At 38.3% G+C, this 25,224-nt stretch overlaps 2 protein-coding genes and 1 non-coding gene across 3 annotated transcripts; 2 read left to right on the top strand and 1 right to left on the bottom strand.

Moving 5' to 3' along the window:
* The first annotated feature begins 13,476 nt into the window (after nt 1-13,476).
* Nucleotides 13,477-20,608, top strand: LOC114191953 (pyruvate kinase 1, cytosolic). The gene is made up of 16 exons (XM_028081428.2): nt 13,477-13,773; nt 13,853-13,949; nt 14,077-14,174; nt 14,471-14,626; nt 15,029-15,106; nt 15,359-15,490; nt 16,148-16,228; nt 16,354-16,425; nt 16,552-16,641; nt 17,186-17,330; nt 17,743-17,831; nt 18,554-18,649; nt 18,775-18,842; nt 19,238-19,337; nt 19,809-19,868; nt 20,160-20,608. Exons 1-16 carry the CDS (start codon nt 13,705-13,707, stop codon nt 20,310-20,312), a joined length of 1,584 nt encoding a protein of 527 aa, XP_027937229.1. The 5' UTR covers nt 13,477-13,704; the 3' UTR covers nt 20,313-20,608.
* An 859-nt stretch (nt 20,609-21,467) lies between these two features.
* TRNAR-UCU (transfer RNA arginine (anticodon UCU)) lies at nt 21,468-21,540 on the top strand. Its single transcript has one exon. It is a non-coding gene; the product is annotated as a tRNA-Arg (tRNA).
* A 70-nt stretch (nt 21,541-21,610) lies between these two features.
* Nucleotides 21,611-23,444, bottom strand: LOC114189715 (uncharacterized). Its single transcript, XM_028078373.2, has one exon. It carries the CDS (start codon nt 23,129-23,131, stop codon nt 21,707-21,709), a length of 1,425 nt encoding a protein of 474 aa, XP_027934174.2. The 5' UTR covers nt 23,132-23,444; the 3' UTR covers nt 21,611-21,706.
* Between the last annotated feature and the right edge of the window lie 1,780 nt (nt 23,445-25,224).

The following is a 25,224-nucleotide window of genomic DNA, read 5'->3' as shown; positions in this document are numbered from 1 at the left end:
GATTCTCAGGTGAGAGAGTCTCCACCAAAGGGTACATCGACCTTCACACAACGTTCGGAGAGGGAAGGCAAACCAAAACCATTCCCATTCGCTACTTGGTCGTCGACGCCCACACGTCCTACAACATCCTCCTTGGCCGTCCATCCATCAACGCGCTGGGTGCCATAGTATCCACCCCGCACCTTGCGATGAAGTTTCCATCCCCGGAAGGCGACATCATCACAGTACATGGCGACCAACGCGCAGCCAGAGAATGCTACATGGCAAGCCTGAAACTCCCACTCCCACCCCTGACAACCCACAACATTGAACAATCCCAAGCCCACCCCACTCTGTGCGGCGATGACTTGGACCCCAGAATAAACTCCGAAACACGCTTCGAACCCGTGGGCGAAACAAGGCAACTCCCACTCGAACAACAAGGCCACTTCCTCCAGGTTGGAACTTCCCTTCCTGAAGGAGAGTTAGACCACATAGAGCAAGTGCTCAGGCAGAACGCTGACCTCTTCGCCTGGTCGGCAGCCGATCTCCCCAGCGTTCACCCTAGGATAGCCGCCCACCGGCTATCTGTTTTCCCTAACGCAAAACCCATCTCCTAGAAAAAAAGGAAGCTTGGAGAAAGTAGAAGACAAGCAGCTATAGCAGAGGCCGAAAAACTAAAACAGGCCGGTTTTGTCGATGATGCCCAATACACAACCTGGATCGCCAACGTGGTGCTAGTCAAGAAACCCAATGGGAAGTGGCGCATGTGTGTAGATTACACAGACCTGAACAAGGCCTGCCCCCGGGACGCTTACCCATTACCTAGCATAGACAGGCTCGTTGATGGGGCCGCAGGACACGCCATACTGAGCTTCTTAGACGCTTACTCCGGCTATAACCAGATACCCATGGCTGACGAAGACAAAATCAAAACCGCGTTCATAACCGAGGAAGCCAACCTTTACTACAGAGTCATGTCCTTTGGTCTCAAAAACGCTGGCGCTACATACCAACGCTTGATGGATAGAGTCTTCCAGCCACTCTTGGGCAAGACGGTAGAGGTATATGTCGACGACATCATCGTCAAGTCCCCCAACGCCCAACAACACTCCTCGGACCTAGCGCAAGTCTTCAAAGCCCTGCGCACGTACAACATTAGACTCAACCCTGAAAAATGCACATTCGGAGTAGATGGCGGAAAATTCCTGGGCTTCATGCTCACGCAGCGAGGAATCGAGGCCAACCCCGAAAAATGTCAAACCATCATCGACATGAGAAGCCCCGCGAATGTCAAAGAGGTGCAGCGACTAGTGGGCAGACTAACTGCCATCTCGCGCTTCCTCCCGAAGCTGGCGGACAAAACCAAACCAATGATCCAACTCCTGAAGAAGTCGACAAAGTTTACCTGGGACGACACCTGCGAACAAAATTTCAACACTCTGAAGCAACTCCTCACCATACCCCCGGTCCTGACCAAACCCGATCCTTCCCTCCCCCTTGTTATGTACATAGTTGCGTCAACAAACGCCATCAGCTCCGCACTCGTCCAAGAAAGGGACAACACCCAACATCTAGTATACTTTACAAGCCGCATCCTCCAAGACCCAGAAACGCGATATCAAAAGGTAGAGAAAGTAGCCCTTGCAATCATAACAGCAGCGCGTCGCCTACGACCATACTTCTAATCACACACGATCATCATCAGAACGGATCATCCCATACAAAAAATCCTGCAAAAACCTGATTTAGCTGGTCGACTATCCTCCTGGGCCATCGAACTGTCAGAATTTACTATCCACTACGAACCGCATGGACCCATCCGAGCACAATGCCTGGCAGACTTCGCCAATGACCTTCAAGAGCAAGCCCCCTATGACACCTGGTGGACCATGCACGTAGACGGCTCCTCAAACCCGCTAGGAGTCGGCGCCGAAATAGTACTAGAAGAACCCGGCAACGTCCTCATAAAACAATCTCTACGTTTCACCTTCAAAACATCCAACAATCAAGCTGAGTACGAGGCCATCATCGCCGGCCTCAATTTAGCACGAGACGTCGGCGCACGTAAACTCCTGTGCAAAACAGACTCAAAATTCACCGTAGGACACCTCAACGGTGAGTACCAAATCAAAGATCTCACCCTCGCACAATACTACCACATAGTAGTATCCCAAACCGAGCACTTCGACACTTTCCAGATTCAACACGTCCCACGAAGCGACAATACACGGGCAGACATTCTCTCAAAGCTCGCTAGTACCAAAAAGAAAGGTCGTTACAAGTCACTCCTCCAGCACACCCTAACCACACCCTCCATTGAGCAACAAAACCAATGCTTAAACATTACTACCACCAACACCTGGATGGAGCCTTTCATCAGATACTTAGAAGCAGGAGTCATCCCGCCAAACGAGGAAAAAGGATGGATCCAGAAAGCGGCGCGATACACCCTAATTGGGGGTGAACTATTCAGAAGAGGCTTCAGCAAGCCCCTACTCAAGTGCAGAACTAGGGAAAAAGCCGACTATGTCATACAAGAAATACACCAAGGCATCTACGGCTACCACTCAGGACCCAAAACCATGGCCGTCAGGATACTACGCGCCGGATATTACTGGCCCACAATGGAAGAAGACTGCACCACGTACGTCCAAAAATGCGTCCAATGCCAAAAGCACGGACCGGTAACACACATGCACCAGGAAGAATTGCACCACGTCTCCTCACCATGGCCATTCTCAAAATGGGGGATGGACATAATCGACCCTTTTGCAGCAGGGAAGGGCCAAGTCAAGTTCCTTCTTGTCGCGGTCGATTACTTCTCCAAGTGGATTGAAGCAGAGCCATTAGCCACCATCACGGCCAACCAAGTCCAGCGCTTCGTTTGGAAGAACATCATCTGCCGCTATGGAATCCCCTACACAATCATAACTGACAATGGTCGCCAGTTCATAGACAAGGGCCTCGCTGGTTTCTACCGCAACATGAACATTACCCACATAACGAGCTCTATCGAACACCCTCAAACCAACGGCCAAGCTGAGGCCGCCAACAAGATCATCCTTGGGCAATTAAAGAAACGCTTAGATGGAGCCAAAGGCAAATGGCCAGAAGAATTACTCGAAGTACTGTGGGCATATAGGTGCACCCCCCAATCTTCGACCCACGAAGCACCATATACTCTAGTATACGAAACAGACGTCGTCATACCAGTGGAAATCGGGGAACCCTCAATCCGACAACAACACCACGACACGCAGATAAACGCCGACTGCATGGCCACACACCTCGATCTCCTTTACGAGACAAGGGAAAAGGCACGAATCCGGGACTTAGCGACCAAGTTGAGGGCAGCAAGAAGGTACAACTCCAAGCTGAAACCGCGTTCTTTTCACAAAGGCGACCTCGTGTGGAGGATGGCTAGCAAAGCCCGCAAGCACGAAGGCAAGTTCTCGCCCAACTGGGAAGGACCTTTCCGAGTACTTAAAGAGATCGGCAAGGGAGCCTATCGCCTGGAAAAACTATCCGGAGAGCCGCTTCCCAACACTTGGAACATCTCCCACCTCAAATTCTATTTTAGCAGAACCACACTCGTAATCCGATGTACTCTTTCCTACCCCGACATTTTTTCCCTAAGGAGGGTTTTGGCTGGGAAGGTTTTAATGAGGCATCACCATACCACGCGCCAAATACTCACTCATGGCCCGCATAGTCAGCCCCGGATCAGCAGCCTCCACGACGGCCACCTCGTCACTCAACTTGAGCTCCACACCCTTCCTCATTTGAATCTTCGCTTTCTCAAAGCCGCCAAGATCAGGGTTGCTCGACCCACTTGACCCAACACCCCCGGTCTTCGCAAGAGCCCTCAGCCTCTTACGATCCTTCCCAACCCCCTTCATCTTAGAAGGAGCCGGTCTCTTGGCAACAGGAGGTCGGTAAGTATCCACAACCGGGCCAACGAGGTTTGGAGCCTGCGACTGCCCCTCCCCCTTCGCGGCATTCGCCATCTGGTCTCTAATCTTGGCAAATAGGTCCACTTCTCCACCAACCTTTTTCGCATGGTGAGCCATCACACCTGCACCAAACAAAATTTTTCAGATTAGCCCAACACAGAACCGACAACAATATCACAACATACCACATAAGTCGTAACCAGGATTGTCCGTCAAATAATAGCAAACACAACAAGCACAGCGAAACCAGGAGCTAAGAGCGACGAAAATGACAAATGAATCCACTCCTATTTAAAGCACTTAGCCAAAACCCTTCATCTCCCACCAAACCCCCTCAAAGCCCAAGGCCCAGCCACCAAAAATCGCCTCGAAAAGCCAACTCTGACACCAACCAAGCTAACCAACAGTCACGTCTTTTCACCTCACCTAACCCCTGACCAAATGTCGGATCAAACAGTACCACTCCCCTCACCTCGTAAGAGATACCAGCCCAATTATCACAACAACGCAGCCACTTAGTCTACACGTCACTTCTTGCCTCTAGACTGGGAGGCTGGTATGCTCACACGATACACGGCCAGGGACCACAAATGAAATTTGCAAAATAGTCTACACGTCACTTCTTGCCTCTAGACTGGGAGGCTTGTATGCTCACATGATACACGGCCAAGGACCACAAATGAAATTTGCAAAATAGTCTACACGTCACTTCTTGCCTCTAGACTGGGAGGCTGATGTCCCAACCATACCCAAGTAGGCGGCCATCAGAGAGCACAATGGCCGCCTACCACGCAGAGATGCCTTCGCACAGAACCAGGCGGCCCCTAGAGAGCACAATAGCCGCCTACCACGCAAGAACCCCTCCGTATGGAGAACACGGCCCCCACCTAACTCCACACCCCCCTATTAAACCACACGGCCAGCAAACCAAAACCCGATGGCCGATTACCACGCGAAAGGTACCTTTCCAAAGAAAGCCACCCTCGACGCATCTCATGGCCGAGTACCGGAGACCGCCAACACTTGAAGGACCCCTTGGTAACTTCTCCCCTTTTACACTGGATCCAAGAATGGCTAGAAAAGGAATATTGGGCCAGAAAGCCCATCCCAGGTAGGACCCACAGGTAAAAAGGTATAAATAGCACACTATTCCATGCATTCATTACGCATTAATTATTCTCTGAAACCTTGACATCACCAGTGCTGACTTAGGCATCGGAGTGTCTTTTGCAGGTCTCTTGCGCCGTCCTCATGCCCCCCCCCTTTGGACAAGAGAAGACCAACCCCGAGAAGACGTACAAGACCCTTGGCTGATTTGTGGACTACAAACCTCGTTCCCTTAAGAACAAAACATTATATATTAAATAATATATTTAATTATTTCTATTTTATTAATAACAAAAATAGAAATTAATTATATTTATTTTAAAAAAACTTTATGTTTTCATCATTTAAAAAAAAAAACCAGTATAGAATTCGGGTCCCTAGGGACCGAATTCAGACTGGTATAAGAAAAAAAAGTTGCAAAATTGAATTTAGAATTCAGTTGCCCGGAAACCGAATTCTCAACGGAAAATAAAACTGTGCTATGCATGTAAATATTGTGCACAGTATGCTATCCAGGGAATATTTTGGAAAAAGTGTGCTACATGGGAAAAAAATAAAAAAGAAAGAGATATAAGCTAATTTTGGGAGAACAATCTTTCTTTTACTTTTTCTTTCTTCTTCCCGCAATTGTGAAATTTGTCACGGGCACAACACATGGGCACCATCACTCATAATCAGAGACCATACATAACTTCTCATCATTACACTCTAACGCCTTTTCAGTTTTCTCTTCTTATAACGTACCAGAACACAGATCCAAGATCCACTCCATTTTCACTCTTCATACACTCCACCATCAAGGTTCGTCTTCTCCGCACCACCTAACCCTTGCCGGAGTGGCTACTTCCCGACGAAAGCCACCGCGCGTCACCCTTGCCTTAGCCCGTTCGCTTCTCCTCTCGGTGTCGCTATAAAGCGTCGGAGCTCGGGCCTGCCTCTACCATTTCCGGCGTCGATGAGAACAATCCGCCTCCGTTCTCAGGTAAGCCCGATCCTCTCCTGGCCTTGCTCTCTATCCCCTGTTTTAATCCCTTTATCTTTATAGTCTGGTCTCTATCAGATTCGCTGCTTACCATTTTGTTTCATAATTGTCCGAATTTGGTGTTTTTGGATGGATGTGATTTTAGTTGGTACATGTTTTTATGATTCTGTGAGTTTTATTTGGAATCGGAGGAAGCCTATTTTGAATGTTGGTGACGTGACCAGTTTCCAATGGAAGGATGCTTTTGTAAAATTAATTAAGGATCTTTAAGAGTTATGATTCTCACTCCATAAAACATAATAGAGCACTAACCTTGATCCATGAGAGATCCTGTGAATATGCGTTCTTCAAATTTGTAATCTTGTGTGCTCTTCAACCACCGTTTCCCAATCTATCTCTTTGCCTTTCTTTCTCTTCTCACACGTTCTTGATGGGTTACTGTGAAAAGAACCTTATGGCCAGAGACAGAACCCCAAAATCCTTTTATACCAACGTCCATCAAGTTGGTTTTATTTTATCTTTATCTTTATTTTATTTTATTATCACTTCCCATAATAATAACCAATAAGTCTTTATATTTTTTTATTAAATCATAGTTGGGTCCATCATAATATTTCAAATGAGTCACTAATAGAATTAATTCGTCAATTAATTCTAATATTCTCCCACTTGACTCATATAACATTATGTGATTTAATACATAAACATAATGCGCAATAAAAGACCTTGCATAAATTGCTTCCATCATTATTCATAATTAAAGATACAGAAATAATAAGAGTCATGGCGGTCACACATCATTTGATCGACATGATCCCTTCCATGTACTACTATATCATCCCTTTCTCCTTAACATGACCTTAAAAAATGAGAAGTCCATAATGGGTTCAAACATAATGTCATTTTACAAAGCAATAACATAACATAATTTGTTTTCTTCATCATAATTTGCATGCATAAACATAAAGAAGAAAACACAGATTTCAGAAATTCATACATTAGGGAGCTCAGAGTGTCACATAAACATTAAAAAACATTAACATTCAACATTTAACATTCACTAGTAGACATAATGCCCATATTCTTTACACGACCAGCATACAATTTGGGCGGTAACCCTTTTGTTAAAGGGTCAGCAATCATAAGATCTGTGCTAATATGTTCTATTGACACTTTACGTTTCTGAACTTCTTCTTTAACAGCGAAGTATTTCAACTCCATATGTTTAGCACCTTTAGAATACTTGTCGTTTTTAGAAAAGAAGACTGCTGCGGAATTATCACAATAAATTTTCAGCGGCTTGGAAATACTGTCGACTACTCCAAGTCCTGAAATAAAGTTCCGCAACCAATTAGCCTGAACTGTGGCCTCAAAGCATGCCACAAATTCAACTTCCATGGTGGATGCAGCAATGACAGACTGCTTCGCACTTTTCCATGAAATCGCTCCTCCGGCTAAAAGATACACATAACCAAATGTAGACTTTCTTGTATCCACACAGCCGGCAAAGTCTGAATCTGTATAACCTATCACCTCAAGGTGATCAGATTTTATATAAGTAAGCATGTGATTCTTTGTTCCTTGTAAGTATCTTAAAACTTTCTTTGCAGCTTTCCAATGCTCCATACCTGGATTACTTTGGTATCTACCAAGCATACCAACTGCAAAGCTAATATCTGGCCTCGTACAGGTTTGAGCATACATCAAACTCCCAACAACATATGCATAAGGGATATTTTCCATCTGTTTTTGTTCCAAATCATTCTTTGGACATTGCATGAGACTAAACTTGTCTCCTTTCTGTATTGGAACAGGAGATGCTAAACATTTATCCATTCTGAATCTCTTTAAAACTTTATTAATATATGCATTCTGAGACAAACCTAACGGTCCTTGTGATCTGTCACGGAATATTTCTATTCCTATCACATAGTATGCCTCACCCATATCTTTCATTTCAAAGTTATTAGAGAGAAACCTTAGTCTCAATTAATAGACCAAGATCACTAGTCGCAAGCAAGATATCATCAACATACAGAATCAGAAATATAAACTTACTCCCACCGACCTTCAGATATATACACCGATCAACGGTATTTTCCTTAAATCCAAAGGACATAATAGTATCATTGAACTTAAGATACCATTGCCGAGAAGCTTGTTTAAGTCCATATATCGATCTCTTAAGTTTACACACCATGTGCTCCTTTCCTTCTTCAGCGAACCCCACCGGTTGGTCCATATAAACATCCTCTTCTAAATCCCCATTCAGAAAAGCAGTTTTAACATCCATTTGATGCAACTCAAGATCATAATGAGCTACTAATGCCATGATAATTCTAAAAGAATCTTTCTTAGAAACAGGCGAAAATGTTTCCTTATAGTCAATGTCATCCTTCTGAGTAAAACCTTTGGCAACAAGACGGGCCTTGTAACGTTCAATATTGCCTTGAGAGTCACGCTTAGTCTTAAAGACCCATTTACACCCAACTCTCTTGCATCCTTCTGGCAATTCCACAAGGTCCCATACGTCATTATGTGCCATTGATTTAAGCTCATCTTTCATGGCATCTAACCACTTATTAGAATTATCACCATTAATGGCTTCTGAAAAAGAAATTGGATCATTATCAATGCTTAAGTCATTTTCTGACTCTTGTAGATAAACCACATAGTCATTTGAAATAGCAGACTTTCTATCTCTGTGAGATCTTCTTAATACTATTTCTTGTGGTTGTTCTACTATCAGTTCATTATTAACCTCGGGATCATTAATTTGTTGTTCTTCTTGATTGTTGTGAGTTTCTACAACATGTGGAACAATTACTCTTGATAAAGAAGTACTAGTTATAGGAACTTGTACTCTAACTTCCTTAATCTCCACATTTCGTGAAGCTTCACTCCCACTGGTTTCACCATTTTCAATGAACCGAGCATTTCCAGTTTCAACGATTCTTGTACTATGGGTAGGACAGTAAAACATATACCCTTTTGATTTTTCTGGATAACCAATGAAAAATCCACTAATTGTTCTTTCATCCAGTTTCTTTTCTTGCGGATTGTATATTCTTACTTCTGCCTAACAACCTCAAACATGCAAGTGTCTCAAACTGGGTTTCCTATTCGTCCATAACTCAAAAGGAGTCTTTTGAACAGCTTTACTAGGAACTCTGTTCAACAAATACATGGCAGTTTTTAAAGCATACATCCACAATGATACAGGTAAACATGAATTACTTAACATACTCCTAACCATATCCATTAAGGTTCGATTACGCCTTTCTGATACACCATTTTGTTGTGGTGTGCCTGACATTGTGTATTGAGCACAAATACCACGTTTCTCAAGGAACTTAGCGAACGGACCAGGGTGTTGTCCACTTTCATCATATCTTCCATAATACTCACCACCTCTATCAGACCTTATGATTTTCACCTTTGTGTCTAATTACCTTTCTACTTCATTTATATAAACTTCCAAGGCATTTACTGACTGAGATTTCTCATGCAGTAGATAGACATCCATAACGCGAAAAATCATCAATAAAGGTGATGAAGTACTTTTCTTTATTGAAAGAATTTATATCAAACAGACCACATATATCGGTGTGTATGATTTCAAGAAGCTGAGTACTTCTCGTGACTCCTTTCTTTGTGTGTTTAGTTTGTTTGCCTTTAATACAATCCACACACACATTCAGATCAGTAAAATCTAAATCCGGAAGGATTTCATTCTTTACTAATCTTTGCATTCTTTCTTTGGAAATATGTCCCAAAGGTTTATGCCACAAGTAAGCAGATCGTTCATCCATTAAACTACGTTTAGTGCCAACATTGTGATGCAAAGTCATAAGTTTATGGTTCGGGTTGTAAGAAATCCCTGCATCACATTAGAAACATGAGTCGTACATCCAGAATCAATCCACCACGTATTATGGGGAACTTCAGTTAAGTTTGATTCAAAACATACTTAAGCATTATGCTCACCTTTCTTTTCGAACCAAGCCTTACGCTTTATGCAGTCCTTCTAGAAATGTCCAGACTTCCCGCAGAAATGACCTTTGTCATTTTTCTTCTGGATTTTGGTTGAGGACTCGTCAATCTTCAATGGTCCTTTACCCTTTCCATGTTTCTTAGCAACTTTCTTTCCAACAGCTCCTTGATTCTTCACATACTGAATAGAGTGGCTTCCTAAGTTCTTCAGTCGGGTCTCCTCCTGAACTAGCATACTGTGCAACTCATGCACATTTCATTTGTCTTTCATGGTGTTATAGTTCATCTGGAACGGACCATACTCATACGGTAATGAGTTCAGAATGAACTGCACGAGAAAACCTTCATCCACTGCCATTCCTAAAGACTTAAGTTTTGCTGCGATATTTGTCATCTCGATCACATGCTCATGCATAGTACGCGAACCGTCAAACTTCATAGTGGTCAACGTACTCATCAGTGTCCCAACGAGAGACTTATCAGCAGTTTGGGAGCGCTCTTCCACAAATTTCATAAATTCTTTTGCGTCATCAATTTTGGGAAGAGCTGACTTTATATTGCTTGCTATGCTCATTCTCATAAACATTAAGCTAAGTCTGTTTGATCTTGCCCAAGCTTTGTAATGGGCTTTCTCTTCATTGCTACTAGCATCCGTGATAGCAGCCGACTTTTCAACTAGAAGAGCTAGATCAAGATCCAACACACCTAAGTGAAATTGGACTTGCTCACTCCAGTCAGGGAAATTCAACCCATTAAAGACTGGAACAGATGAAGCATGCGAGTGTAAAGATACCGGAACAGAGACTGCAATTAACACATGCCTAACATCAATGCTTTGAGTCATAAAACTAAACGTAAAAAAAACAGATTCAGATATAAATAATCATTCTATGCATACTAATGTTCTCCTTTGGGAGATCCACTAATACACAAACATAAACATAATGATGTTAATCACATTATAACATTATTGATAATTAAAATATGCATCAACTAGAATCACCTACTACCTTTGGGTATATAAATAAAACTAGTGACACATACAAAATTATCTACAATCATGTTCATTAATTATGAGAACAATTAATCAACCTTTGGGCGATCCTTAAATGTCTTATAATTAATGAATTTTAATTAACCCATAAATTTAATTATTCATAATTTAGCATCCATACTATGGGTAATTAAAATAAAAAACATTAATAATTTGAAATCATATAAACTTTAAAATTTTGGCCACTTTGGTGACTAACAAAATTTATCATACTTAATTTCAAATAAATAAATACACATTTAATTGCTATAAACTTTATGTAGCATCTTCATTAATTTTAATTACAAACATAAATATTATTGCAAATTAAAATAAATTATTAATTATTTATATAAATAAAATAATTAATATTATTTATATAAATAAAATAATTAAAATAAATATTATTGCAACTTAACTTATGCACGATGCACACATTGGCAGTTCATTCCATTCACATTCACACATTACCCATTCACGTTCACACATTATTCCATTTATTATATTTGATTCCAAAAGAAAAAACAACTGATGCATTCACGTAAAAACCATATCATGTGACTCCACGCATGCACTATTCAAATCATGGAAAAAGATAAATCTCCTTTGACATACGCACGTAATGGAGAAGCTTGATCCAAAAACAGTGACAACGTTTTAACACGCTGCTTTATCCCATCAAAAAGAGAAACGATTATAATTTACATGAACGCAGCAGAAAACAATTAAACCCTTAAATCTTTAATTAGGGTTTATAACATTAGGGGAAAACATCATAAGGGATCACATAACAGGAGAATCATAAATCCTACAATCTTGCTCTGATACCACATGTAAAATAATTAAGGATCTTTAAGAGTTATGATTCTCACTCCATAAAACATAATAGAGTACTAACCTTGATCCATGAGAGATCCTGTGAATATGCGTTCTTCAAATTTGTAATCTTGTGTGCTCTTCAACCACCGTTTCTCAATCTATCTCTTTGCCTTTCTTTCTCTTCTCACACGTTCTTGATGGGTTACCGTGAAAATAACCTTATGGCCAGAGACAGAACCCCAAAATCCTTTTATACCAACGTCCATCAAGTTGGTTTTATTTTATCTTTATCTTTATTTTATTTTATTATCACTTCCCATAATAATAACCAATAAGTCTTTATATTATTAAATCACAGTTGTGTCCATCATAATATTTCAAATGAGTCATTAATAGAATTAATTCGTCAATTAATCCTAACATTCTTACTAATATAAATTACTATAAACTTTCTTTGCTTATTATCTTTGTCACGTATTCAATTAATTAAATTAATTTTAAATATTAAATTAATGAAATAAAACTCCAACAAACATATATCATTAAAACATTAATGAGATTACAACTGTAACTACCAATATATTTCTGAATGTTATTCATCATGAAATTTATTGTCAAATAAGAAAATTTTGTTTTTGCAGAGTCATTAGTACTAGAAACTATATTTTACACGAATTCTCAATGAAAAATAAAACTGTGCTATGCATATAAATATTATGCACAGTATGCTATCCAGGAAATATTTTGGAAAAAGTGTGTGCATGTGAAAAAAAATCAACAATGGGAACAAAGTCCATAGGATATTGTTGCTCCCATAAACAAATGCATAACCCATTACTACCAACAAAGGAAGTACAAAATCGATGACATAACATATTATATTATATTTCAAATACATAATTGATTAGGCTCTAATGAATAACTTTAACTCGTTTTACTTATACTTTTGTGTGTTTTACGTCTGTACACATACTTTTAGGTTTTTGAAGTATAACGTCTTTTATATTTAAATATTTTTCGTTTATTAATTGATTTTCCTTATAATTTTATAAATAAAATTAAATATTCCATCATTTTATATAAGTATTTACTAATTTATTAATTAAATTTAAAACTTTTAAAAATAATTCATCAATAACAGAAGGTCAATGTCAATGACCTAATTGAAAAACCACCTCACCTGGCACGCGACACCACCATGCGTTCCACGCCGCTGTAGTGGCGTCACCTAACTCCTCCACCGCACCACTATGTCACGTGCCGTCACAGTAATGCAGCCTCAGCATCACGTGCCTCAACCATTAACCATGGCTTTCACCTAATATGCTCCCAACCCACCCCTCATTCTCTTCTAAAAGCGACACAAACACACAAAACAAACAAATTAAAAAAAAAAAAAACCTAAGACCATAGTCATCGTAGTACTTTTCGTTACGGCGGGTCCATAGCAAGAAAGGCACGGTTCTCAAACGGGGTGGGCCCCATCTGACAGCTGGCTTCTCCACGTGTCATTTCCTTTTTCCCATTTTCTTTTTCACCACGCACTGTGAAAATAAAAAAACGAAACGAAACAAAACAAAAACATTCGCACACACACAACTACGAGAGTTGAAAATCAACAATATATTAAAGAGAGAACAAAGCTGAAAGCATATTCTTCCAAATTATTCATTCACTCCAAGAACACCGTTTGTGTTTGCCTTTTTGGTTTGGTTTGGTCTTCCAGGGAAAACCAACCAACGCTACTGTTCAATCCTCGAACTGTGTTCCTCGCGTTTTGGTTTTCTCAAGGTTTTGTTGCGGCTGAAGTAGTGTTCGTCGATCGATCTTCAAACATGCCTTCCAGTCACTTGCTTCTCGAGGAACCCATTAGGATGGTCTCCATCCTTGAGCCATCCAAGCCTGTTAGTTTTTCTCCGCCGTTTTCTTTTCAATCAATGGATCTATTTTATGAATATTATAAAAAGGTTGTTTTTTTGGCAGAGTTTTTTCCCCGCAATGACAAAGATTGTTGGTACTCTGGGTCCTAAATCTAGATCCGTTGAAACTATTTCTAATTGTCTCAAAGCTGGCATGTCTGGTATGTTATTTCACACCTTTTCCCTTTTTATTTATTTTTTCTCAGATTGTGGAGGTATGGGGTTTTGTGGGTGGGTTTTTTTTGTTGTTGTTGTTGATGGTCTGATATTTATTGTTGTTGGGTGCAGTGGCTCGATTTGACTTTTCGTGGCATGACCCTGAGTATCATCAGGAGACTTTGGAAAATTTGAAGGTTGCTATCAAGAGTACCAAGAAGCTCTGTGCTGTGAGTTTTCTTCCCTCTCCGTGGTTTCGTGTATTGTAGTGGCTTTGTTACCTTGGTGATGTGACAAATCAATTTTTCCTTTTTTTCCCTTTTGAAAGTTGGTTGCTTTGGTTAAAAGAATAGAAACTGAAACCTACTTTTTTTTTTGTATATGTTTACTGTCTGATTTGTCAAGGTGCAGTGGAGCTTTTTAGTAACTGCTTAAGGAATCTTTGGTTTCTGTGTTCTTGTATTTTTTTTCGTTCCATTTCTGTTGGGAATTATGTTTGCTGAGAGTTTGTTATTTGATTTTTCAGGTTATGCTGGACACAGTGGGTGCAGAGATGCAAGTTGTTAACAAAAGTGAGAAAGCTATCTCTCTCGAGGCAAATGGTCAGGTTGTTCTAACTCCTGATGCCGGACAAGAAGCTTCTTCTGAAATACTGCCAATCAATTTTGATGGGCTGGCTAAGGTACGTTGATATTTTGTTTGTTGTCGTTATATGATGCGACTTTTTTTCACGTGCACTGTTTCCCCGGAATTAACTCAAATTGTTTCTTCTAATTAACTTTTTACACTTTTACTGCATATGCAGTTCATGCTTTGAGTCAGTTTCTTCTTTCCTTCTAAGCTGACTTGCTTGAATTAGCTATAAATTTTATCTGTGTACTTTGACTCTTGCCTAAATCTTAGTAATAGTTTACTCTGATTTTTCTTGATTCCTACCTGTAAATTTTCTTTTTGTGACTGCTTGAATTATGATTTGTGTCTTGCTTAATTTTGTAAAAATCTTGTTGGACGAATGCTTGTTTCAGACCTGTGTTTTGTGTTGACGTTGAACCTTATTGTTGATCTTCATTCTCATTGTTTATAGGCTGTGAAGAAGGGAGACACCATTTTTATTGGTCAATACTTGTTCACAGGAAGTGAAACTACTTCTGTATGGCTGGAGGTAAACTATTATTGAACCCAGATGTAAAATTTATTCCAATATGTCACTTGTTATTGTTACTTCATTGTTCTCCAGTATCTATTTAAATGATTCACATTGGTCCTTTTCATTTGGGTTTTGAGTTTTGTGTTGTATATTGTAAAATGTGATTTCTTGTAATTGCAATTTACTGAATTGATATGTTCTTAATCTAAGTGTGACCTTAGGCATAAAAAAAATATTCAACCTTCTATATGTATGATGGCTTCTCAGGTATCCGAGGTCAAAGGGCAAGATGTTGTTTGCATTATAAAGAATACGGCTACCTTGGCTGGGTCACTGTTCACTTTGCATGCCTCTCAAATTCATATTGATTTGCCTACTCTCACTGAGAAAGACAAGGAGGTAAGTTATGATTTTTAATAGCATGTTTGAATAACTTACCTTTCATTGTGCATGCAGTGTTTGTCTTTGCCTAGGAAATGGGTTTCCTTAGTTTTGCTCTATGAAGCACGGACAAAGACACACACACACATATATATATTGAACATTATTATGAATTATTTAAACTGATAATCAATATTATATTCAGAATCATCTATAAAAAGGTTAGTCAAATATACCAATCCGAACACATTATTTCCTAATACAAAAACAGATCCAGTCCATTCATCTTAAATTCAAAATTTGAAAAGAGGGTCTAATTCGTATAAGACATTTCACCCCTTGTTGATCACCATCATTGAAAAAGACACCCTCTAAGTTAGATTCATCCAAAGACAAATTTAAATACAAAATGTTAATATGAACTAGACTGTTTGTTTTTTAAAGAAGAAAGAGAAACTTACACCATAAGTTCTTTCGTTATAACTTCTTAAAGAGGTTACTGTATTTGCCCTCATTAATGTTGTATTGAACCATGTTTTCCCTCACAAAAATGTTTTTTAAATTTGATGTGTCGAATGGGTGTTGTGTGGTTGTCAGTCTTAGACACATGTCGGACATATAGACAAGACATTGTTTTGGTTTTATTTTTGTTTATTCAGTTTGTTTTGTTTTCAGGTTATAAGCACCTGGGGAGTTAAAAACAAAATTGATTTTCTGTCATTGTCATATACTCGACATGCTGAAGATGTTCGCCAGGTAATTTGAGTTCAAAATTTTTACTTTGATCTGTCACCTCAAAGTCAAATTCTCTTTCGGTATTTAAATTTAATCTTTTATTTTTAGACTTTGTGTTAACGAACTTTTATATGTCTGTAATGCAGGCACGTGAATTCCTTTCAAAGTTAGGTGATATCAGTCAGACTCAAATTTTTGCAAAGATTGAAAATGTTGAGGTGAGTTTGCATATATCTTGGCAATGTACTGTGACAATTTCAGTTTTTTTTTTTCATAAACTTATATTATTACTGGCTATGCCAATTCTTTTATATATGAACATCTGCATCTGTCTTGTTTCTTAGGGATTGACCCATTTTGATGAGATTCTACAAGAAGCTGATGGAATTATCCTTTCCCGTGGAAATTTGGGTATTGATCTTCCACCAGAGAAGGTAAATTTCCTTTTAAAAATTTGTTTTGTAGTTTTTTGTTGCCGTGCAGGATCCTACCAAAATAAGATTAGTTTTGGTAGGACTAATTCTGTGTTAGACATATAGTGGTTGTACAATACTACTGTAGTCTCTATGAAAGAGAACCCTTATTATTTCTGTTGTATATGTGCTTATTGAGCACCTTGTATAGCTTGCACGAGATTATTCTCAGAGTTTATGTGAACGTACTCCCTCTCATTTTTATAGAGTGAGAAATACAATTTCACTTTCATATTTTCTTTTCAGTCTTTACTACTTGGTTCCAATACTTGGTATTTGCAAAATTATTCTGGAATCTAGATTTCAATTTTGGAACTTTAAACTTTAATATGAGTATGCTGTGAGGAAAATGTAATATGTTTTAGCTGAATCAGCTTAATGAATTGCTGCCTATGTTAAGACAGTTATATCTTTGTTACTATCCCCATTAAGGGGATGCTGAATAGTTCTAAGACTGACTTTTGCACAGATATCTGTATTAATTATTTTCCATTTTCTTTTGTAGGTGTTTTTATTTCAAAAATCTGCCCTTTATAAGTGTAATATGGCTGGGAAGCCTGCTGTGCTTACGCGTGTTGTGGATAGCATGACCGACAACTTGAGACCAACCCGTGCTGAAGCCACTGATGTTGCCAATGCTGTTTTAGATGGTAAGTTTTCATATAATGCCACTTGTTAGGTCGGTAACCAGTAGTACCAAGCTGTTTAGATACATGATAGTTATTCATCATTCATCAAAGACATTCGGGACATATTTCTCTTTTCTTATATATTTAGTTGGTTTTCAAATTATAGAGATGTCATTTTTCTACGGTAGTTCTAATCTAGGTCTTGAAGCTGTCTGGTAATATTGGGTTGCTTCTTAATTGATAAGATCTTCTGCAAGTATTTGACAAGGTCCCATCCCCATCCCCTTTTTGAATGATTGTTTCTTTAATGAGTGCTTGTCGACCGTGTTTCAGAACTACTTGACGTGTTGTTTCTTTTATCAGTGTTTGTCCACTGTGTTTAAGTTAGAACTACTTGATGTGTTTGTCCATTAAACTGTTAACAAATTTACAGGAAGTGATGCTATACTTCTGGGTGCTGAGACTTTACGTGGATTGTACCCTGTTGAGACTATTTCTACTGTCGGCAGAATTTGTTCCGAGGTAAGTTCATTTCATATCTCATTGATTTTGTTCAATTCATTACATTTATTTGAACTATTGATGTGATGGCCGAAGTACTCTCTCCATTTGTTGGACCTCTGTTACTTTGGTGAATCCTAATTTGGGTTGATAGCTTTCTTGTAAACTGATAGTGATCGACTCCTACAACTGTCTAAGGTGTTTTTGGGGGAAGGTTTAGGAAAATTGGGGATCTGAGTCCATTCAAATTTTAAGGTGCTTTTGTATCAAATCTTGAATTAAAGCAAGAAAAGTATGTTATTCTGTCTGTTAAAGATTCTCAAATATCAACAGTTTGTGATGGAGAGTATCAAATATCAATAGTTAGATAGAACAATAAGTTAGAGGGAGGAAAGACAGGAATACAGCTTAAATAGGAGAGGTAGATGAGAGTGACATTCTGTTTTATATTGTTGTTGACAACTGAGCATGAGCTTTGTTGTTAAGGGAAACTGTTGACATTGTAGTTGTACTGTCCATCTTATATTAAGAAACTAAATCATTTTTTTTTCCTGTTTTCTATTCTGGGTCCCTACTTATTTTTTTTTTTTTCTTTTCTATCTTCTGGTGTTTAAACTCAGTGTGCATTTATTCTGCAAATCCATTGTTGGGAATTCCTTATATGAAATGCCATACGAAATGCTCTCCTATTTGAAATGTCTTAATTTTGGCTGAATTGTACCTCCTATTTCATGTCCTTGTAGGCTGAGAAAGTTTTCAATCAAGACCTTTATTTTAAGAAGACTGTCAAGTATGTTGGAGAACCCATGTCCCACCTGGAATCTATTGCCTCCTCTGCGGTAGTTACATTTGCTTTTGTCTCATTTCTTTAATAGTATGCTTGTTCATTTACTTTTTTACATGGTTGTTGATTTGATTTCATTTTTTGAAAGTAGATTCTCACAGGCTAATCTTTACTTGTTAGGTACGAGCTGCAATTAAAGTGAAGGCATCTGTTATTATTTGTTTTACTTCATCTGGAAGGGCTGCGAGGTACTTTCTCAATTTCTTTGAGTACTAGATATTGATGTCTTCATATTTAGTATTTTGGAAATAGAAAACCAGTTGCTCTAAATTGGATTAGACTTGGTTAACAAACACTATCTGTTAGGAACCAAGAATTGAAAAGAGAAAGAAAAGAAAACTTTATATTGAATAGAATGAAAAGAACAATAATTAGGAGAGCACTCAAATGCTCAGTCTGCAAAATTCACTTCCTCCCCCCTCTAACTCATGAATATTCCAACTATCTTAACTTATTTCTCTTCTCGGTGTATCCTAACACTATCCTTTAATAATGTCTGTATCTTTTTTCTTTCTGTCTTTCATTTTCATTTAACCTTTATCCATAAAACTGTCTATCTAAAAATGTTATATATGTCTGCCAGATTGATCGCTAAATATAGGCCGACGATGCCAGTTCTATCAGTCGTGATACCTCGACTAAAGACGAATCAGCTACGGTGGAGCTTTAGTGGAGCTTTTGAGGTTGAATTTTGATTTTTCTGCTTGTTTCTATTAATATCTGACTGTTATTGGGTTGAATGTGTACGTATGAGTAACTGGGGTGCCAACAATTGCTAATTAAGTTGTGCTCTGTTTTTTTTTTTTCTTCTATTTCCAAAGAACAACTTATTCTGTTGTTTTTATTGTCATTTCCGAGTTCAACTGCCAACTTTGTTCTTGGAGGTTTATGTCTAAGGAAACTGAATATTTTTCAAATAACATTTATCATAATATAGTTTAAATTATTGAGTATTCTCAGCATATCATAATTGATTTATTCTGTGTAAAGTAAATACATGCAAGCATTTATTGTATTGGTAATTGGAAGTTATTACTTTACACTTGGATATAGGCACCCCTATTCCCATTTACTAGAAAATTTTATTCACCAAAACGCATTGTGTTTACATTTTCTTACTTTGTTTACCATACTTATTCAATTTTGTGACACAGGCAAGACAATCACTTATTGTGAGGGGTCTCTTTCCTATGCTAGCAGATCCTCGACATCCAGTAAGTTTTTGTTGTGGGATTTCTCGTCATTTATATTGTTTATTGAGTTCATAAGCATTGTTCTGTCGAGATTGTTCTTTTGGGGTAGACATTAGATGCTGAATCAATATCATGGTAACTCTACTTAGTCCAAGGTTTGATTGTTTTCTACAATAATCTTCACACAACATGGGACTTTGTATTCATGATATGCTTAGTGCTATAGTTGCACTGACATGTATAAACATGTACAATAATGTTATGCATCTTACTTAACATGCACCCCATTAATCACATACTCTATGCTTTCAGGCTGAGTCAACAAGTGCAACAAATGAGTCTATACTTAAGGTTGCCCTTGATCATGGAAAAGCATTGGGAGTAATAAAGTCACACGACAGGGTAGTTGTTTGCCAGAAACTTGGTGATGCATCTGTGGTTAAGATTATTGAGCTTGAAGATTAAGGAGCATTTAACCAACAACAGATTTAGTGTTATTTATTTGTATTACATCTTTCCCTAGTTTTTCAAAGATGCAGGTCATTCTGCCACAAGTAGAGGTTGTTAGCTCTACTTGGTTTTGATGAAACGAATTTTGGATGCAAATTATTGCTGGCTGTAAAACATAAAATCAAGGGAATGTGCCCTTGATGCCAATTTTTGGGTTTAGTATTATTCATACTAGAACACAGCTCGAAAATGTGATTGAATCGGATTACCAAACAAATGAGATGCTAGTAGCATGTTATTTCAGACAACAATTGTTTATGGCCATATTTTTATTGTCTTGTCTTTATGATCATATGAGCAAGAGTATATAATGAACAGAGTGTGTATTAAACTGATTTTCACGACTGAAAGTGCCTAAACTGCCATGATTCATTAAGGTTTGGTAAGTATCGTTTTAACTATTTGGAGGAGAGTTTAGTGAATTAGTATAACGGTAGTTGATTTGATCTTAGTTTTCTTGTAAACAGCATTTATACAAACTAATTATTCATGGCAACGTTTTTTATGGAATGAACTGAAATATGATACCAAATGGACTCTGCTAAAATCATTAGGCTTACTTTGAGGAATTCAATATCTATAATGCTGTATAGCAGTAAACAACCTAAATTAGTGATATGTCGGGTTATGTAATTGTATAATGACAAGCTAAATGGATCAAGTTATAATTGAAAAGTTTGATTTTTAGTGTGATAATTCCTAGAGAAAAAATTGTTGCAAGGGAAATCAATTATTTTATAGTGAAGGTTAAGTGAATTGAACGTTCTATGGTGGAGGTTAAGTCAATTGAATCACAAAAAAATCTTGTTTGGGTTGTTATGCTCTTTTATATATATATATATATATATATATATATATATATAAAAGTTGTATTCTAACTATTATAGATATTGAGTTAGTGGTAAACGTTGGATTAAACAATGAATATAAGAGTGAAAATCATAAATTTGATTTTGAATTATGTATTTAGGAGAGGATTGTTGTGGAGACGTAAATAAGGGGGTTTCTATAGTGCTGCAAAGTAAAAACAAAAGGAGCAAAAGTGGCACAGCAACATAACATTCACATAGTGTGTTATTTATTGTATAATTGTATTTAATTAAACGTAAAGCGCCTGTGGCCTAATGGATAAGGCGCTTGACTTCTAATCAAGCGATTGTGGGTTCGAGTCCCACCGGGCGTGATTTGTTTTTATTTTTTTGTTTTTATTTCTTCTAAAACAAAAATGTTCCATACCAAATTACCAAAACATGTGTAAAAATACACAAAATGGTATTTAGATTTTCGTTAATAAGAACTAACTTCACAAGTACCCCTACAAAATCATAACAACTAGTTTCCTCCAAGATCTAAGTAGAAGAATGTTGTTGTTGTTGTTGATGATGCAGTTGTTGGTGTTGAAAACTCATGAGCTCAAGCTCCTTCTGTCGAATGAGCAAAACCATTCTCTCATTCTGAAGCCTCCTTCGTTCGTTTTCAAGTTTGGCTCTCCCCATTTCCCTCTCCTTCTTGCTGCTAAACCTTGCCCATTTCAACCTTTGTTTCTCCAACTCATATGATTGACTCTGATAGCTCAATTGCTGTTCCTCCAACTGCAGAATCCTGTTCCTCATCCATTGCTTCTTCTCCCAACCACTCCTACCTCCATCTTGGAACACACCACTCACCTCAGCACTCAGCTGCATCATCACTTCTGACACACCAACTCCCCTCACTTTCCTTGCCCTCTTCCTCATTGACCTTCCATCATTTTCATCCTCCATATCTTCATGTCCATGCCCCACATCACCCCTTGAACCACCTTCTCCTGAATCATCTTCCTCTTCATCCGAATCATCCTCAGACTCATCATCATCCGAATCCGAATCCTCATCATTCTCTTCCCCATTTCCCACTTTCAACATCCTCAAACCCCCCAAATTCCCCACCTCTGATGAATGAAAACAACGTTGTTGTTGCTGTTGCTGAGGTTGTTGTTGCTGCTGCTGCTGCTGCTGCGGCTGAGGTTGCTGTTGATGTACTTGAGCCTGAGACTGAGACAACTCACCCCCGGTCTCTCCTTGCTGTGGAGCATTGTTGTTCCCATGGCCACAACTATTATGGTAAGCACACATTTCCCTGAAGAACAAATGTTTGGAATTGAGCAACTTCTTAACCTCCTCTTTCATCTTTGGTGACAACTCCATCGTCTCCAACAAACTCTGATTCTCCACAACCCTGCAAGCAGTTCCCTTCCCCAGAATATCATTCACCCTCTTATACCTCTTGTTCAAGTCATTGAACTTGTCCTCACACTGTTGAGGAGAAACATAAAACCCTTTCTCCATCATAGCCCTTGACACCGACTTCCACTTCCCTTTCTTCTGCAACATTCCCGAGGATTTCTTCTTATCGGTCCCTTCCGAGCCACCCTCATCACCAATGCAATAAACCGCCATTATCAAAAGCCTCACCATGGTGGCAGTCCACTTCATTCTCTGCCACAGCGACACCTTCTTCTTGGGGTCCGAGGTGTCATCATCATCGTCACTGACGGCAGCACTTTGTTGCTGCTGCTGCTTGGTCTTGACCGAAGAATATTGAGGGTACCCTTGCTTCATCGATTGATTATGGTGCTGATGATGTGGATCAGTGTCGTGGAGTGAGGCATAGGGAACAGCCATCTGGGGATGGTTTTGCAAATGGTGAGGGTTTTGCTGTTGCTGCGGTGGCAAAGCGTTCTCCACTCCCACCAACCCAGAGAACATTCCCGCGCCTAGCCCATTGGGTTCCATCAACAAGAAACCCCAACTCTTGAAAACTCAACAAAACAAGCAAAAGCTACAAACTTTGGAATAAATGCGCTTACCCTTAATCGAATAGTTGAAGAAAAAGGTGGAAGAAGATGAAGTGAGAGAGAAAAGGAAGGAAGGACAGAAAGTGAAACAGCAGTTTAGTATGGGATTACATAGGAGTTGATGATAGATTGTGTTGTCGGGGAAAGAGAAGAGTAAAGATAATATAAGAGAGAGTGTAGTAATACGTTGGTTTTTGAAGCAACTGGTTTTGTTGATGAAACAGAGAAAAAAGAAAAACTGCCCATGGTTTTGTGGTTGGGTTGGATTGGAGTGAGGGTTTAACCAACCCACAGGTTTTGTTCTAAAATTGGGGACTCACGCCACGCCGACATATGTTGTATGTGCCGTTTCAAAGCGCCAACAATGATATCATACCATAAAACTAAAACCATAAAATCTTACTATGTGCGCGCGCTGTCTTTCTCTCTCTCTCTCTCTTTCTCTTTTAACTTTTATTTTATTTTATACAATAAATTTTTTCTTATCTTAACTTAACTCATGCATATGAAAGAGGAGGATTTGGTTGTGTGTAAAAAGGGCCAAGTAGAGTGAGGGATTTGATTTTAATAGAGTGATTAGATAGTTATGAGCTTTTTATTATGCGTTTAGAAGAATAACAAAATAATATTAGTAACTAATTGGGTTTAATTTAATATGATTTATCTAGTCTAAATAAATTGCATTAAAGTTTGATTGAATTATATTAATCTTTGGATAAAATCGTTTTTAAAAATTATCACGTCTTAAAATAAAATGCATAAAAATGATAGAGCTAGAATAATCTTCGGATTAAATAATCTTAAAAAATTGGCACTTCTTAAAATAAAATACATAAAAATAATAGATGACATTAAATTTTATTAATAGTATAAAATATAAAAGGATTTTTTATGACAAAATTACGAGATAAATACTACTTTTCATTATATTGTTGGGTTGGTCCATCGAATTTAAAATTTATGAATTCTGATTTTTAGTGTTCTTGAAATCAAAAGTATGTAAATTTTCTTTAATAATTTTGCAGTATAGCATAAATTAGGTTGATTTTTAAATGATAAATATAGGTTTTATTTAATTTTTATTATTTTTCTCTTTACAAATTAATTCAAAGATTATATTATTACAAAAATGCAAACATAGAGAAAGAAAAGAAAAAGAAAATGAAAGGTCAATTCGAAATCATACACTTCCTCTTGTCATAAATCTATATGGATTCATTGCAACACTCCATTCAAAGTCTATATTCTTGATTTTATGAATTGAATCTTGAGATTTATTTTTGGCTTAAATATTTTTTTTCCTCATTTTTGTAGTGTTTGTTGCGGATGGTCCTCATTTTGACAGAAGGTTTAAAATGCTTCTCATTTTTACCGAATGTTTAGAATGGTCCTCATTTTCGCAATTCATGTTTTATTTGGTCCTTGTTTGTAACGCCGTTTAAATCATTAACGGAGCATTGTACAGGTGGCACGGTTTGTATTAGGATGTGTTACGTATATTGTACATGTGGTTAATTAACGTTAATTTTTTAATTTAGGGAAAATTTTGCAATTAGGGAAATTTCTTCATCTTCGTCTTTCTTGAGCTCGGATTTGCAGAGGAAGCAGGTAATACTTGCTATTTCATCATTGGATTGCAGTTGCGCTCTTCATTTCAATTTTCCAATTAATCATCATCAACGAGATAAGTGGGTTTAGGATTTTCTAGGTTGTGTTTGCTCGTGGGTTAGGGTTTTCGTAATTCTATCTTGGGGTTTATTTGTCTTTCGATTGTTGTGATGTTCTGCATGGTTTCTAAATTACCTACTGAGACTGCACCAGATGCCTAAACTGCTGAGAATGCACCAATTGCTGAGAATTCACCAACTGCTGAAACGGTTAAGAATGCACCAACTACTGAAACTCAAACAACTCAACCACCAAGGAATGAAGTGGAGAGTCAAGCAGCACCACTACCAACACCAGAAGAACCATCTTAGCAGTTTAGGATGAAATTACAGATTAGGAGGAGGCCATGATAGCAGCTACAAA

Source organism: Vigna unguiculata, chromosome 7, assembly GCF_037176805.1.
Source record: "Vigna unguiculata cultivar grain cowpea cultivar isolate G323 ecotype 2 chromosome 7, ASM3717680v1, whole genome shotgun sequence".
NCBI lineage: Eukaryota > Viridiplantae > Streptophyta > Magnoliopsida > Fabales > Fabaceae > Vigna > Vigna unguiculata.
The sequence above is the reverse complement of the archived record's forward strand: the minus strand, read 5'-3'. Positions and strand labels throughout refer to the sequence as shown.

What these genes read in the sequence shown, in the direction of transcription:
- LOC114191953 (XM_028081428.2), top strand. Translation starts at nt 13,705, where the DNA reads ATGCCTTCCAGTCACTTGCTTCTCGAGGAACCCATTAGGATGGTCTCC. An exon ending in ATTTTGATGGGCTGGCTAAG is followed by an intron (nt 14,627 to 15,028) that starts GTACGTTGATAT and finishes CATTGTTTATAG; the next exon opens with GCTGTGAAGAAGGGAGACAC. An exon ending in AATCTATTGCCTCCTCTGCG is followed by an intron (nt 18,650 to 18,774) that starts GTAGTTACATTT and finishes TTTACTTGTTAG; the next exon opens with GTACGAGCTGCAATTAAAGT.
- LOC114189715 (XM_028078373.2), bottom strand. Translation starts at nt 23,131, where the DNA reads ATGGAACCCAATGGGCTAGGCGCGGGAATGTTCTCTGGGTTGGTGGGA.